Below are 15,044 nucleotides of genomic sequence, written 5' to 3'. Positions count from 1 at the left end.
TTCTAGTCTCTCTTAGATAACATATATCAGCTCCATTCTTCTTTCTCTCAGCAAGAAACTCTTTATTTGACTGTCTCCAGAACGGTTTCTGCTGTTCCTCCTCAGCACTTCCACCTGACAAAAATTCAGATTTTGTTTTAGAATTTTTCATATTTTTATCATTTTCTGGTGGAATAAAACCAAGACCTTTCTTTTTGTAGCTACAATTCTGGTTAGATTTCTTTTGAAAACCAGAACCAGGATTGTTGCCCTTTTTCTTATTTAACCGTTGTTGAACTCTTGATGTGTATTTTTTAGATTTTTCAAAATTTTTCAATACTTTTAATTCTGGAATATTAATTTCTATAAGTTTGAAAGTTTTGTTTATTAGTTCTATTTTAATACTCATTATTGGGATCTCTTTATTGTAATATAATTTGTCCGAACCATTCAAAGTATACACAACTTTGAATGTTTCATCATTCAAATCTGCCTTTGACAATAAAAATTCTTTACTATAAGACTGTTTATCTGACGAATTTTGATTGTTGATTGACAATTTTGACTTTTCAGACCCAGATTTCAACTCAGACTCCTCATCAGTATCCAACACCTGATCGACCACCTTTTTGATTAGAACAGACTCATGATCAGTATCGGACGAGGTATACGTGATATCTATGTTATCTGGTAAAATATCAGTTGTGTCGGTGTTAAGCTTTATATTGACTGCTTTTTCCAATTGCTCCTCATTTGGTCTCCTAGGTGAATAACCATCCCAAATCGGAGGCGGACATTTGTTGTAACTAATAGTCGATTTCTTACCACAGTCTTTCTTCTCTTTCAGCTTCTCATCTTTGAAAGCTTCCATACCTGCAACAGTTGGGTAAATGCGGTCAATGAGATAATCAGAACTAGAATAACTTTGCAATAAATGTCTAATTCTCTCATTCTCTATTTTCTTTGTCTCCAACTCTTGCTTCCACTTAGCACTCTCTTCGATGTAGAAATTTATAGCTTTTTGCTTTGACATTAAAGTTGCATTCATCATTGTCAGCGCCTGTTCTCTTTCTGAGTTTGTTGTTTGGAGACCAGTTACTGTTTTGTTCAACACGTCGTACGATTCCTTCACATAATTGAGGTTGAACAGTAACTGCTCCTTCTTCTTCTCGTACTCAGCTATGATGTCGTCTTTGGCTGCACAATTCTTGCAAGCTTCCAAGCACTTTTCACACGGCTTGATGACTTCAACAATCTTCTCAACTTTAATTGTTTTAACAACTTCAACCACCTTTTCTACTTCAATCACCTTTTCTTCTTCTTTCACAACCTTAGTAATCTTCTCAGCAACATTTTCAACATTTAGAATATCACCTTCAGATTCAGTTTGTTGTTCTCTAGCAGCTCTTTTTTCTTTTAGTTTCTCCATTCGTTCTACAAAATAGAAATGAAAACTTTCAGGAGATAGATGAGTTTTTGCAATATTTATATGTTTTTCTTCCTCATCATCACTGCTGCTGTGATCAGGTGACTGATCAAACTGAACTGATTTATCAGACTCAGCATCAGAAACATCAGAAATAGTCGGTGTTTTATAAAAAACAACTGTCTTTTCTGAAACATGTTCATTTTGTACATTTTCTTCAAAACTCTGTAAATCTTCATCTGAGCCCTGTAAACCTTCATCTGAACTTTCTGAAACATCCCCAGAATGTTCTGAAAGTTTATCAGTACTGTCTGAACTTTCATCAGATGACACAGACTTTTCATCTTCACTTTTCACAGTCTCTCCAATAGATTTCATCCAAGTAGCGAACAAATCTGGCTCTCGGACGATCTTGGCAATGAAAGCTTTAAACTCTCCCTTCTCATCCACGAACATATCCCAGCTGAAACCTTCTGGTAGTTTCTCATCATCTTGATCGATAATGCGTGCTGCTGTAGCTTCAGATGATATGTAATCACTCCAGCTGAAATCTACCAAACATGCTCTCTTGGGATCTTCAATCTTTCTCCCATGAGCTGTCTGAGGTTCTTGGGATTGGCCGACTTGCTGATAGATAGCTTTACGGTAGTAGTCATCTTTCCCGAATGGATTCTGTGCTCCGCTAGCTTCTCTTCCTTTGCACTCCCGCTTGAAATGGCCTTTTTCCCTGCATCGATAACAACTAACTTTAGATTTATCAAAACCTAAAGTTGAAACATGAGCATCTAAAAAGTCATTTCTCCCGGTAATGGTTTTGAATTTCTCAGCCCGACGAAGAACACTTGCAAGACACCATTTGATATCCATGAGTTCCATTTCCTCGGCATCTATTTGATCATAATCCTCTTTGGTGAGCATGGGATTTCCGATCCGACCAGCAACCAGACCTTCATAAGATAACAGAACAGAACCCAGAAGTGCCATATGGTCTTTTGCAGTGTCTTCAGAGAAGCTTTGACCTTCTGGAAGGTTGAGAGCTATGTTGCATTGAATCACGTATCCGTTTCCAGTTTTTGTACTCTGAGACTGAAAACTTGTGTTAGTCTCTTTCGTATTCACACTCGGAAACGATGAAAACCCGCTGCTAATCTTGTTTGAACCCTGATCAGCTTTTTCTGATGAATCTCCAGCACTGAAAGCAGTTTGAATCTTTGGGCTTCTTTCAGCTTCAAAAATTGAATACTACATTTATAGTACATTTTAACATCCTATTGACCACTCGGGTTATTCATCCTGGCTATCTTCTGTTGTTCCAGATCCTGTCCCTCTAACTTCTCAATAAACTGTCCAATTGTCAGTCTGTCATAAACACCCGTGTTTTTCAGTATCATCAAATATGTTCCCCACTCCTTTTGAGGTAACGCATCAGCCAACTTATCAACATATTCTTCAGGAGCTTTATCGACACCCAACATTGACAATGATCGCACCAAATGACAGTATCTCTCGATCAACTTCTTAGTGTCCTCTCCCGGCAAACTACAGAACAAGTCAAATTCTTTCTTAAGCAATGCCTTCTTGCTTTTGATCATACTTTCACTACCCTCGAATTTGACTTTAAGAGCATCCCATATCGACTTAGCAGTTTTGTCGTGCTGTAATAAAATGAATATATCTTCTTTAATTGCCTGCTGTAACAGACTGATCATCATTTTTTCTGCTCTATACATTGCACGTTCTTGTTCTGAGAATTCGGATATTTGTTTAACAACTTGCAATTCTGTTCGAGGCAATGTGTACTTTTCCAATATGCATTCCCACGATCTGAGATGATTTGCCTGAACCCAGTTTTCAAACCGATCCTTCTACCCATAATACTCCACAATGCTCATCAATTTCGGGGGCTTTTGAGTCGTTCCCGTCTCGTTTTCTAAATTCATTGCTTGAGCAATTGCTGCTGGAGTAGTCGATGTAGCAAAAGCGTTGTAAAACTCGGAATCCATACTGATTTATAAGCGTACAAACAAGTGACAGAAAAACGATCCAACAGTGAACAAATAAGCGAACCAGATGTTCACTAGAGCAAACAGTACTTTGGAGCGAACCTAAAACCAACTGATCAAATGAGCGAACCGGAATTATCTTTTGGAGCGGTCCAGCAATAATGTCCTTTCGAGCGGTCCAAGATTGTTCGTTCGAGCGGTCCAAGATTGTCCGAATGAGCGGTCCAAGATTGTTCGAATGAGCGATCCAAGTTACTAATTTGGAGCGAACCAGAATCAAATTTGTACGAATGAGCGGTCCAAAACGTGATCTAAGAGCGGTTCACGATGACGTCACTTCGAGCGGTCCACATTACGAACATGATTTGACCCATAAAAACTTCGAATTTTGGCTTCAAACTTTCCAGGGTTTATCTCGATACTATTGCGCACAATCTGTGAAAAATTGAGCGAATTCTGACCGTGAAATCTTCCCGAATCAGAAAAAGAAGGTGTAGAAGTGAGAAGAAATGATAAAAAACAGCTACAATCTGCAGAAAACCTCCTCCCAAGCTCTGATACCACTTGTAGGATCATTTGCTGACCCGAACGAGTCGTTCAGAGGTTATCTCTTGTGTTTCAGATGCGGAATAATAAGAAATACAAGTAGAAGTAGCTTGTTCTCCTTTCTAACTGCTTGTTTTATTGATATCAAACGTTTTACAGCTCGATCGTCACACCGGCAGAGCTTCGGCGTGGAATTCAACTCAACGTTACTGAGGATCGCCCTAAAGACCTCTATATATAGGCTATTGGAACCGCTTATGTGACCTATGTCCATAAGAGCGAACCAAACATGTCCATATAAGCGGTCCATATTTGACAAATAAGCGGTCCAAGTACTCTATGACCCTATGAGCGATCCTAGGCTATAAACCCTATACAGACTCTTGTTTTCTCGTATTTCGTGCCCTCTGCTATACAATACGATGTAAGACCTGATCCTAGACACCTAGACGGAATCAACAGATGTAGTGCACCAACAATGTCACATTCACTTCATCATCCGATGAAGACAGTGTTCAGTCTAAAGTTGTTAAAAATGTTGTTGAAAATGTTTTGAAACCTGACAGTGACTCAATTGAGGATGAAGAATGTTTTTTGGATAAATACATTCCGAAATCAAAATCCAAAAACAACTTAAGTGAAGAACCTACTCTTGTGATGTACAAGATGTTGGGATCGGATAAGTTGTATTCGGATCTTGAATTCCCTTTGGAGAATGTGAATGTTGATAAATTGAAAAATGTGTTCAAATTGCTTGAGATTGACGTGTCTGAGATCGAAGGTTTGAAACGTTCCAAAAGGCAATTAAACTTTGAAAAAGATAAAGCTTACTATAAAAACCTGCTGTTCTACTACGATTTTCTAACAACAATCAAAACAGATGGTCGGGTGGATATCAGGGTGGTAAGAATTATCAAAGAAGGAACTTTCAAAACAAAACGTTTGTTGAGAAAAAAGTGTTTGTGAAAAGTTCAAGCTCACTTTCCGGGCAAGAATCTGAAATTTTTTCAAAATCAAATGAAGAATTCTTTGAAAAGAAGGCCTCACAACCTTAGACCGAAGGCACAAGTCGGGAAGTTGATACCCGTACATGCTTCAAGTGCAACAAAGTTGGACACGTTGCACGAAAGTGCACCAACTCAAAGCCTAAGTCTGATGATGTTGAGAGTCAGAAAAGGAAAGTTGATGCAAAAGGAAAAGCTCAAATGGTTGTTGAGAAGAAAGTTTTGAAAAATGAAAACACCAAATTCACAATTGAACCTGTAAAGAATGCGGTAACTAAAAATCTGAAGAAAAGAAAGCAAGTTCTCAAAAAAACCAAAGGTGTCTGCGACTGCAAAATCATCATCTTCAACTGAGAAGATGTATGTACCTTTGGATTACTATGAGAAACTTGAGAAACAAAAGTCTACTGCTTCTGAGAAGAAGGATGTACCAAAGAAAGACCAATCATCTGGTCAACCTCATAAAAATGATTTCTTTCTATATAAAGAGGTTGAGATTGGGTCTGAAGAAAGTTTAAAGATGAATGACAAAAATTTTCCACCATTGTACACAAAGATCACACACATCAAGCTACCTGAGTCGAAAGAGGCTTGGGTTGCTTCAAAATCTCACTAAGTGTTTTTGATTTGTGCAGGAGCTTCCAAGATCCGTTTCACGTTGGATTATGGATAGTGGAGCTTCTCGGAACATGACAGGGAAGAAAACCCTACTGTACGATGTTCGAGGGTTTAATGGAGGATATGTGGGATTTGCAGGTAATCAAGGTGGTCGTATAGTTGGTGAGGGAACTTTATCGAATTGTATTGTCACGTTTGAAAGAGTAAACTACATCGCCGAGCTGGAGAACAATCTTCTGAGCATCTTTCAGATCTGTGATCGCATGTATATAACGCACTTCACGGATAAGGAAAGCTTGATTCTAAAACCAGGGTTTGTTATCCCCGAAGAATGGGTCATCATGAGAGCACCAAGAGTCGACGATCTGTACGTGTTGGACATGAGTGTAGCAACTACTACCATGGGTCAAGCTCATTGTTTTATGTCAAAAGCAATGGAAAAAGAATCGCAATTGTGGCATTGAAACATGGGCCACATTCATCTGCGAAAAATGAACCACCTGGTGCACAACGACTTAGTAACTGGTGTTCATCTGAAGGGTTTCCATCTTGAGGGGGAGTGCATTAGTTGTGTCAAAGGAAAACAACATAAGAAATCACATTCTCAAAAGAGGGTTAACTCAGTCTCGAGACCGTTAGAGAGACTTCATATGGATCTTTTTGGTCCGGTGAACGTCAAAAGCATAACTGGTGATCTCTACTGTCTAGTAGTAACAGACGACTACTCGAGATTTTCGTGGGTAACATTTCTGCAATCAAAAGATCAAACATTTGGGAGTTTAATAACGCTGTTCAGAAAGATTGAAAACTTGTACCAAGCTCGTATTCAAAGAATAAGAAGTGATAACGGTACAAAGTTTAAGAGCAGCAAAATGGAAGTATATTGTGATGAAAGAGGTATACTGCATGAATTTAGCACGGCTTATACTCCGCAGCAAAATGGAGTAGCAGAAAGAAAGAACAGGGCGCTGATCGAAACGGCCAGGATGATGCTTGCTGATTCAAAATTACTTGTCAACTTTTGGGCAGAAGCAGTGTCAGCCGCTTGCTATACACTCAATCGGGTTCTTACAGTGAAAAAGTTCAACAAGACATGTTTCGAGCTAATCAACAACCACAAACCTAACCTGAAGTATCTGGAACCGTTTAGGTCCCCTTGCACAGTTCTAGAGTCTTTTGGAAAATTTGGTCCAAAGAGCATCGAAGGAATATTCGTGGGTTACACAAGTCCACTAAAATGAGTCTTTGTTCCAAGCTTAAAGTGGATCATCGAAGCACATAACGTTGAATGCCAAGGTTATACAATGCCACCTCAGAATCCCGGTGACTCATGGCGCTTCAATTATGACACTCTGTGGGATTCATTCGACATGGAGGAAGAACCAGAGTTCTTTGACGAGTTGGATATTCTAAGAACGAATCATCATAAGAAAGGTTTCCAGCTGAGTCTTCTAGGCGACAATGGCAAACCTCCAATGACCAAGAAGCTGGTCCATGCAATGCTGGAGAACATGATGATATTCAGCAAACTCCATCATCTTCAGAACGTGAACATGCTCCTGACAATCAGATGACAATCAACGATAATCTAAAATCTGATTATAGGCCAATATTCGATTATGGTGATTCAGATTCTGAGGAGGAGCAAGTCCAGATTTCAAATCAAACAAATCCAGTTAGTGAACAAGGTGCAAATCAGAATATCACAAATTTGGAAGGCGAGGTAGATGTTCCAGGCGAGATGATGCCGAGAACTCTTTCGTACAATCCAGAGGAGTTGATTATTGGAGAGTTGCAATCAGGAGTCCGCACTAGATGACAAATTGACCAAGGCCTTACTTGTTTTTATTCTACAGTTGCTCCTTTACAAACAGAGTTTTCACTTAGTTGTTTTATTTCGCAGATTGAACCGAGAACATATAAGGGAGCACTAACCGAAGATTCCTGGGTCAACACGATGCAAGAGTAGCTGAGTCAGTTTGAGAAGTTGGGAGTGTGGAGATTGGTAGACTTTCCTGATGGTCACAGGAAGATAAACACCAAGTGGGTGTTTAAGTTCAAAAGAGATGACCGAGGGGTTATTATTCACAATAAAGCTCGACTCGTAGTCCAGGGCTTTAGTCAGCAGGAGGGTATGGATTTCACCGAAGTATATGCTCCCGTTGCTAGACTTGAAGCGATCAGAATCTTCAAAGCATTTGCATCTTGGAAAGGATTTAAAGTATATCAGCTAGATGTTAAATCGGCTTTTCTCTATGGGGAGGTAAAAGAGGAGGTATATGTCGGACAGCCACCGGGCTTCACCGACCCAATCCACAAAGACAAGGTCTATTTACTTGATAAAGCGCTGTATGATTTACACCAGGCCCCGAGAGCCTGGTACGTGACATTGTCACAACATCTACTTGCCAACAGCTTCATCGGAGGAAAAGTGGATGCCACTCTCTTCACCAAAGAAGTTTACGGACATCTTCTGATAGTTCAGATATACGTGGATGACATCATATTTGGGTCAACAAATGGAGATCTGTGAAAATATTTTGAAAGAGTATGAAGCAAAAATTTGAAATGTCGTCAATGGGTGAGATGAAGTTCTTCTTGGGGATTCAGGTTGATCAACTGCCCAAGGGAATATTCATACATCAGACGAAGTATGTTCATGATATCTTAGAGAAATTTGGGATGTCCAGGACTACTCCAGCTTCCACCCCGTTAGCGACGAACCATGGGATAAATCCTGATCTCACCGGAGAGAAGGTAGATGAAATGATGTATCGTTCCATGATCGGATCGCTGATGTATTTGACAGCTTCAAGACCCGATATCATGTATCCAACTTTCCTCGCAGCACGGTTTCAGTCAAGCCCGAGATCTTCGCATATGGTGATTGTGAAACGGATATTGCGTTGCCTGAAAGGAACTCCAAGCTTGGGGTTGTGGTATCCAAAAGAAGGCGATTTTACGCTCGAAGGGTATTCTGATTCCGACTTCGGATGCTGCAAAGTTAACGCTAAGTCAACAACTGCGGGATGTCAGTTTTTCGGACCATGATTGGTCACCTGGAAATGTAAGAAGCAGACCTCTGTCGCTTTATCCACATGTGAAGCTGAATATGTATCTGCTAGCAGCTGCTGTTCTCAGATCTTGTGGATCCAGCAACAGATGCGCGATTACAGTTTGCAATTTCTTACCACCCCTATCTTTGTTGATAATGAGGCAGCTATAAACATAACGAAAAATCTTGTTCATCACGCTAAAACGAAACACATCGAGATTCGTCATCACTTCATCCGAGATTGTTTCGAGAAGAAGTTGATACGAATTGAGAAAATCCACACTGACGAACAAAAAGCCGATTTACATACCAAAGCGTTTGATAAAACTCGTTTTCATTATCTTTTAAAACTGAACAGTATGAGGCTTTTATCGGTGTCGGAGGGGATTCTTGGCGTAAATGAAGGTACGTACCACTGTAGATGATGTTGAAAAGCAATCTGCAATGGTTTGTCGATTTTTTACTTGTTTTGGTACTTAGGGGGAGTTAGGTTATATTTTCAGAAAATACAAAAAAAAAATAAAACATTCAAAAATCCAAAAACATGAGATATTTCAAAAATCCAAAAACATTAGAAAACCGAAAAAGAGCTTGTGTGAAAAGGGAAAATGATAGTACATCAGCTAGACAGTTGCAGTATGCTAAAGAAATGTAAAGTTTAAATGTGTTAAACAGTCTCACTGATGATATGCCGATAGGTTTTTACACATTTAGTAAGTATGTTCGGGATATAAACCTAAATCATCACTTGCTTATTTCGTGGGGAACATCTCTCGGATATATAGGTAACCCCTGAAATCTTGTTTGAAAGACTCTATTTCTGACATACTAGGTCTTTGTACGTGATGATATCTGGGGTATTATACTAGGACTTCTGATATTTGTGGAAGCAATAACCTAGACCTCGTATAATGCTCTGCACTGCTTTATTCTTAAAGCTCACCCTCAGCATAAAAAATGATAAACATTGAAAAATGCTAATCATGTGCTGTTGAAAAAGAAGATCCCCAAAGGGGACCCACCTAAAGTCGAGCCATCATCTCTCTGATTGAACGGAAGTTCTAGCCTAAGCTCTCATGGCCTCGCATCTACCCTTTACAGATATCATTAATGTGCACTCACCTGTAAGACTGAATATAGTAGCATGGATACGGGAGTATATTCTGAGGTGGTACACGCGTATAAGTTAAGTTCTTAAAACACTAAATTCGTATCCTGATCAGATTGAAATTTGTGTGAAAATTTAAAATGGGTCAGTATATCGACAATCTAAGCGAATTGTTTAATTCTGAGTATGAAATCAAAGCTTAACGGTACTTGTAGCTTGTCGATAGCTGATATGATTCCCTAACACGCTCACCAAAAACATGTTTGTAAATAGTTTACATTTACTACATTTCTTTCCTATTTAACATTCAAAACCCAAAAAGATTTCATAGCTTTCTAGTGTAGAAACTTTATTCAAAATCCAAAAAGATTTTACATTTCTATTTTGTTTTTTCTCGACAAACCAAAGTGGAAAGTTGATCTTCAGATTCGCAGTTTGTGGCAGATGCAGGAAGTTTCTGAACTGGAAGATGGGTTGCGAGCTTATTATGATAGAACCTGAAAAATGAAATGTCAACACAAGTTCATTAATTTGAAACTTGTAATTTTCAGAATAATGTTTTGAAAAATGTTGAAAAAAAGTCAGTTTTTGTTTAGACTCAGGTCAACCAAGGTCATTAAGTTGGACTTGGTAGACAAAATTAAGTACCCAGGGTCCATCAGTCAGTCAGAGACGATATTATTGCCTTGATTAACTACAAAAATTCAAAAATACTTATGGGCTAAACTAGAAAAGAAGTGTATTGGGGGAGAAGAGATTGTGAAAAACAAGAAATGATTGTTGAAAACGGAGTTTGACTTATTTGCATGTATAAAAAATGAAAATGTATTAAAGATGATTGAGCGGTTTTGCCATGTAAAGATAGAACTTATCAGACATTTGATCACAATTACCGAAGAAGAGATGGTTGAAAAGTTATTGGAATCTCTGCCAAATGAGAAAGATTGGCAATACTATGGTCTGTTTCTGAAAAACACCAAAGCAATGTCAGAAATGACAGTCGATTGGTTGATTGAGAGATTTGAAAGTCATGAATTGGAAATCAAGAAAATGAAAAAAAGTGAACAATACCCCATATCAACAAAATGTTGATCTCTACTACAGGGTAAGTATGATTCCGAAAACCACTTCACCGAGAATCTCAAACACGATGACCCAAGAAAACAAAAGCAGCAGTTCTCTAACCAACAGTGGTTATCATAGTGGTTCTTCTTCGTCTGTTCCTGGAAATCAGCAACAACAAAATGTTCCCAAAAATGTTTTTCAATGCAACATCGCTGTGAACCTGAACAATGCTCAAAACTTCAATGAGGAGACAACAAAACAACAAATGGTGTTCCTTGCTTCTATCTTTGAATCATTTGAAAGTCTGGTTGCCGGAAAAATCGGAAATACAAATCTGTTAAAAGTGGATTATGACCAGATAGATCCTGAAGAAATGAAGTTAATCAATATACGTTGGTGCATGGCAAGTGTTATCCATAGAGCACAGCGGTTTATGGTGATCATGTGAAGAAATTCCATTGGAGAGCCTTCGACAAAACTGGGTTTTAATAAATCTAAAGTGATGTGCTTCAAGTGTAAACAAAAGGGGCACTTCAAGCGGGAATGCAGAAACTCAGCAGCGGATGAAACAGCTAACCCCTTTCATGATGATTCCAACAAGAAAGCTGTATATCACCGAAACCGCGAAGAGCCACCCAGAATGAAGCAGATCGAGGAGACTCCAAAGGAGAAGTCGAGAGCTTTAGATGTGATTCAGGATGATGAAGGTTTTGATTGGAGTGAATTCCAACCGGAAGATGACGCAGTTGGATTCGCATTTATGGCACAAATTAAAAAATAAACACCACCAACTGAAGAGCAAATATACAACCGTAGAAAGTTGATAGCATTACATATGAAGGATAAAATCTACGCAGCTTTGAAAGAAGCCAAAAGAGCAAGAAGATGGGATCCGGATCGTGAATGCTACTTAGATCCGAAAGGCAACAAGATTGTAGAACCATCATCAGTCGAGGTCGAAACTCTTATAAAATCAATAGCGGCAGATGAAGAACAGAGAGAGATCAATGCTGCAAAGAAGGCCGAATAAGAACGGCTAAAGTCAATGAAGGTAGATGAAGGGATCATTGACACCACAAAGGAAATGACGACAGAAAACCTGACCAAAATGGCCGAAAAAGTTCTTATGACAAAGGCACTCGAGGTAGACTCCAAATCTGCGCCTGACTCAACAAGCAAGGTCAATAGTAGTGGTTCAAACAATGAATCAGGTAAGACTGATGGTGCTAACACAGAAAGTGTTTGCAGAAATTGCACAAAAGAGTGCAAAGTCTGCAGCACACATGCGTATCTCTCAAACAAAATGATCCAAGATCTGGTTGAAAAAGTCGACATGGTTGAAAAACAAGTTTTAAATCTAGATAAACTGCTTAGAGCATCAATTGAAAGAATTAAAGAATTAAACGAAAAGATTGAAAAAGATAAAAACTTATGTTGAACGATTTAAGAATGAAAATGAGAAGTTAACTCTTGAAAACAGATAAATTTGTGAAAATTATGAGAAGCTGAAAAGAACAGTAAAAGATTCTGACGAACGAAATGGTAAAACTTACAAAGAAAACGTTCATTTGTCTAGAGTTCTTCAAGCAAAAGAAAAACAAATCAACCAACAATTGGACGAGATCTCAAGTCTTAAGCTTCAATTCCAGGAAGCTAAGATTGAGAATGAAAGAATCAATCTGAAACTGAACAGTTACAACTCAGCTAGCTTTGTTCTTCAACACATTGTTCCCAAACCATTCGGGAAGAACAAAGCTGGTGAGGATGTCTACTCGGATGGAACGGGGGTGGGTTATCATCATGTTCCACCACCCGTGCTAAACAATTTTTCAAAGAAACAGTCCGGGTTGGCTAATGAAGTTGAAACAAATGAGAAATCAGATGTTGAAAAACTTCCAGAAACAATTGATGTCTCACATTCACTTCATCATCTGATGAAGATAGTGTTCAATCGGAAGTCATAAAAATTGTGGTTGAAAATGTATTAAAATCTGACAGTGATTCGGCTGAAGATGAAGAGTGTTTTCTAAACAACTACATTCTGAAATCAAAATCCCAAAACAACTCAAATGACGAACCTACTCTTGTCATCTACAAGTTGTCTGGTTCTGATAAGTTGTATTCGGATTTTGAATTTCCAATTGAAAATGTGAATGTTGACAAGCTGAAGAAAGTTTTCAAACTCGTTGAAATTGAGATTTCTGAGATTGAAGGATTAAAAAGTTCCAAAAGATTGTTGAACTTTGAAAGAGACAAATCTTAGTATAAGAAACCTGCTGTACCACCACGTTTTAATAATAACAACCAAAACAGATGGTCGGGTGGTTATCAGGGTGGTAAGAACAATCAAAAAAGGAACTTTCAAAACAAAAGGTTTGTAGAAAAGAAAGTGTTTGTTAAGAGCTCAAGTTCACTTTCCGAGCAAGAATTGGAATTCAAAAACAAATGAAGAATTTTTTGCAAAGAAGGCCTCATAGCCTCAGACTGAAGGGAAGAGTCGGGTTGTTGACACCCGCACGTGCTTTAAGTGCAACGAAGTTGGACACATTGCACGAAAGTGCACCAACTCAAAACCTAAGTCTGTAGTTGTTGAGAATCCAAGAAAGAAGAACGATCTGAAAGGCAAAGCGCCAATGTTTGTTGAGAAGAAGATTTTGAAAAATGAAAACATCAAAGTCAAAACTGAACTTGTAAAACAGTTGGTACAGAAAAAGGATAATTTTACAAATGGGTCGCTTCTCCACAACAAACTTGGAAGCCAAAATCTGAGGCTAAGACATCAAGTGTTCCAAAACCAATGGTTTCAGATTCTGCAAAACAATCATCTTCAACTAATAAGATGAATGTACCATTGGATTTTAATGAAAAACTTGAGAAAGAAACTTCTAGCCCACCAGGGAAGAATTATGTTCCAAAGAAAGACCAATCATCTGGTCAACCTCAGAAAAATGAATTCTTTTTGTATAAAGAGGTTGAGGTTGGATCTTAAGAGAGTCTTAAAATGAATGACAAAAATTTCCCACCATTGTACACCACAATAACCCACATCAATCTACCTGAGTCGAAGGACGCTTGGGTTGCCTCAAAATCTAACTAAGAGGGGATAAACTTCACAGAGGTTTACGCTCCAGTTGCTCGACTCAAAGCTATCAGAATTTTCCTTGCTTTTACTTCATGGAAAGGTTTCAAAGTATACCAGTTAGATGTCAAATCGGCGTTCCTTTACGGAAAAGTAAAGGAGGAGGTCTATGTTAGACAGCCACCGGGTTTACTGATCCGATTCACAAAGACAAGGTCTACCTCTTGGATATAGCGCTGTATGGTTTGCATCAGGCCCTGAGAGCCTGGTACGAGACGCTCACTCAACACTTGCTTGCCAACAGTTTTATCCGAGGAAAGGTGGATGCTACCCTCTTCACGAAGGAAGTCGATGGTCATCTTCTGCTCGTCCAAATATATGTTGATGACATTATTTTCGGGTCAACGAACGAAGAACTCTACAAAGATTTCGAGAAAGTGATGAAGCAGAAGTTCGAGATGTCTTCAATGGAGATGAAGTTCTTCCTAGGGCTACAGGTCGATCAAGTGTCTGAGGGAACCTTCATACATCAGACAAAGTACGTTTACGACGTTCTAGAGAAATTTGGGATGTCCGACACAGCACCAATGTCTACCCCATTATCAACGAATCATGGTATCAACCCTGATCTCACCGGAGAGAAGGTCGACGAGACGCTATACCGCTCAATGATTGGTTCACTGATGTACTTGATAGCATCAGGGCCTGATATAATGTACCCAAGTTGCCTCGCAACCCGATATCAGTCGAGTCCTAGAGCTCCGCACATGTCTATCGTCAAGAGGATTCTACGCTACCTAAGAGGAACCCCAAGCCTGGGGTTGTGGTATCCCAAAGATGGTGACTTCACGCTCGAAGGATACTCTGATTCTGACTACGGTTGCTGCAAACTCAATGCAAAATCAACAACTGTAGGATGCCAATTCTTCAAACCCTGACTGGTCACTTGGTAATATAAGAAGCAAACCTCTGTTGCTCTCTCGACATGTGAAGCAGAGTACGTGTCAGCCAGCACTTGCTGCTCGCAGATTCTGTGGATCCAGCAACAGATGCGCGATTACGGTTTGCAATTTCTTACTTCACCTATTTTTGATGATAATGAGGCTGCAATCAACATAACGAAAAATCCAGTACATCACGCTAAAACTAAACATATTGAAA

General features: G+C 39.0%; 1 protein-coding gene across 1 annotated transcript; it reads left to right on the top strand.

Annotated features, from left to right (window-relative positions):
* Window positions 1–13,601: 13,601 nt before the first annotated feature.
* Window positions 13,602–14,821, top strand: LOC110926686 (uncharacterized mitochondrial protein AtMg00810-like). Its single transcript, XM_022170408.1, has 2 exons — window positions 13,602–13,712; window positions 14,138–14,821. The coding sequence occupies exons 1-2, from the start codon at window positions 13,602–13,604 to the stop codon at window positions 14,819–14,821; spliced, it is 795 nt and encodes a 264-aa protein (XP_022026100.1).
* Window positions 14,822–15,044: the final 223 nt, after the last annotated feature.

The sequence above is a fragment of the Helianthus annuus genome, chromosome 2 (assembly GCF_002127325.2).
Source record: "Helianthus annuus cultivar XRQ/B chromosome 2, HanXRQr2.0-SUNRISE, whole genome shotgun sequence".
Classification (NCBI taxonomy): Eukaryota; Viridiplantae; Streptophyta; class Magnoliopsida; order Asterales; family Asteraceae; genus Helianthus; species Helianthus annuus.
This window is presented reverse-complemented; position numbering and strand designations above follow the sequence as displayed.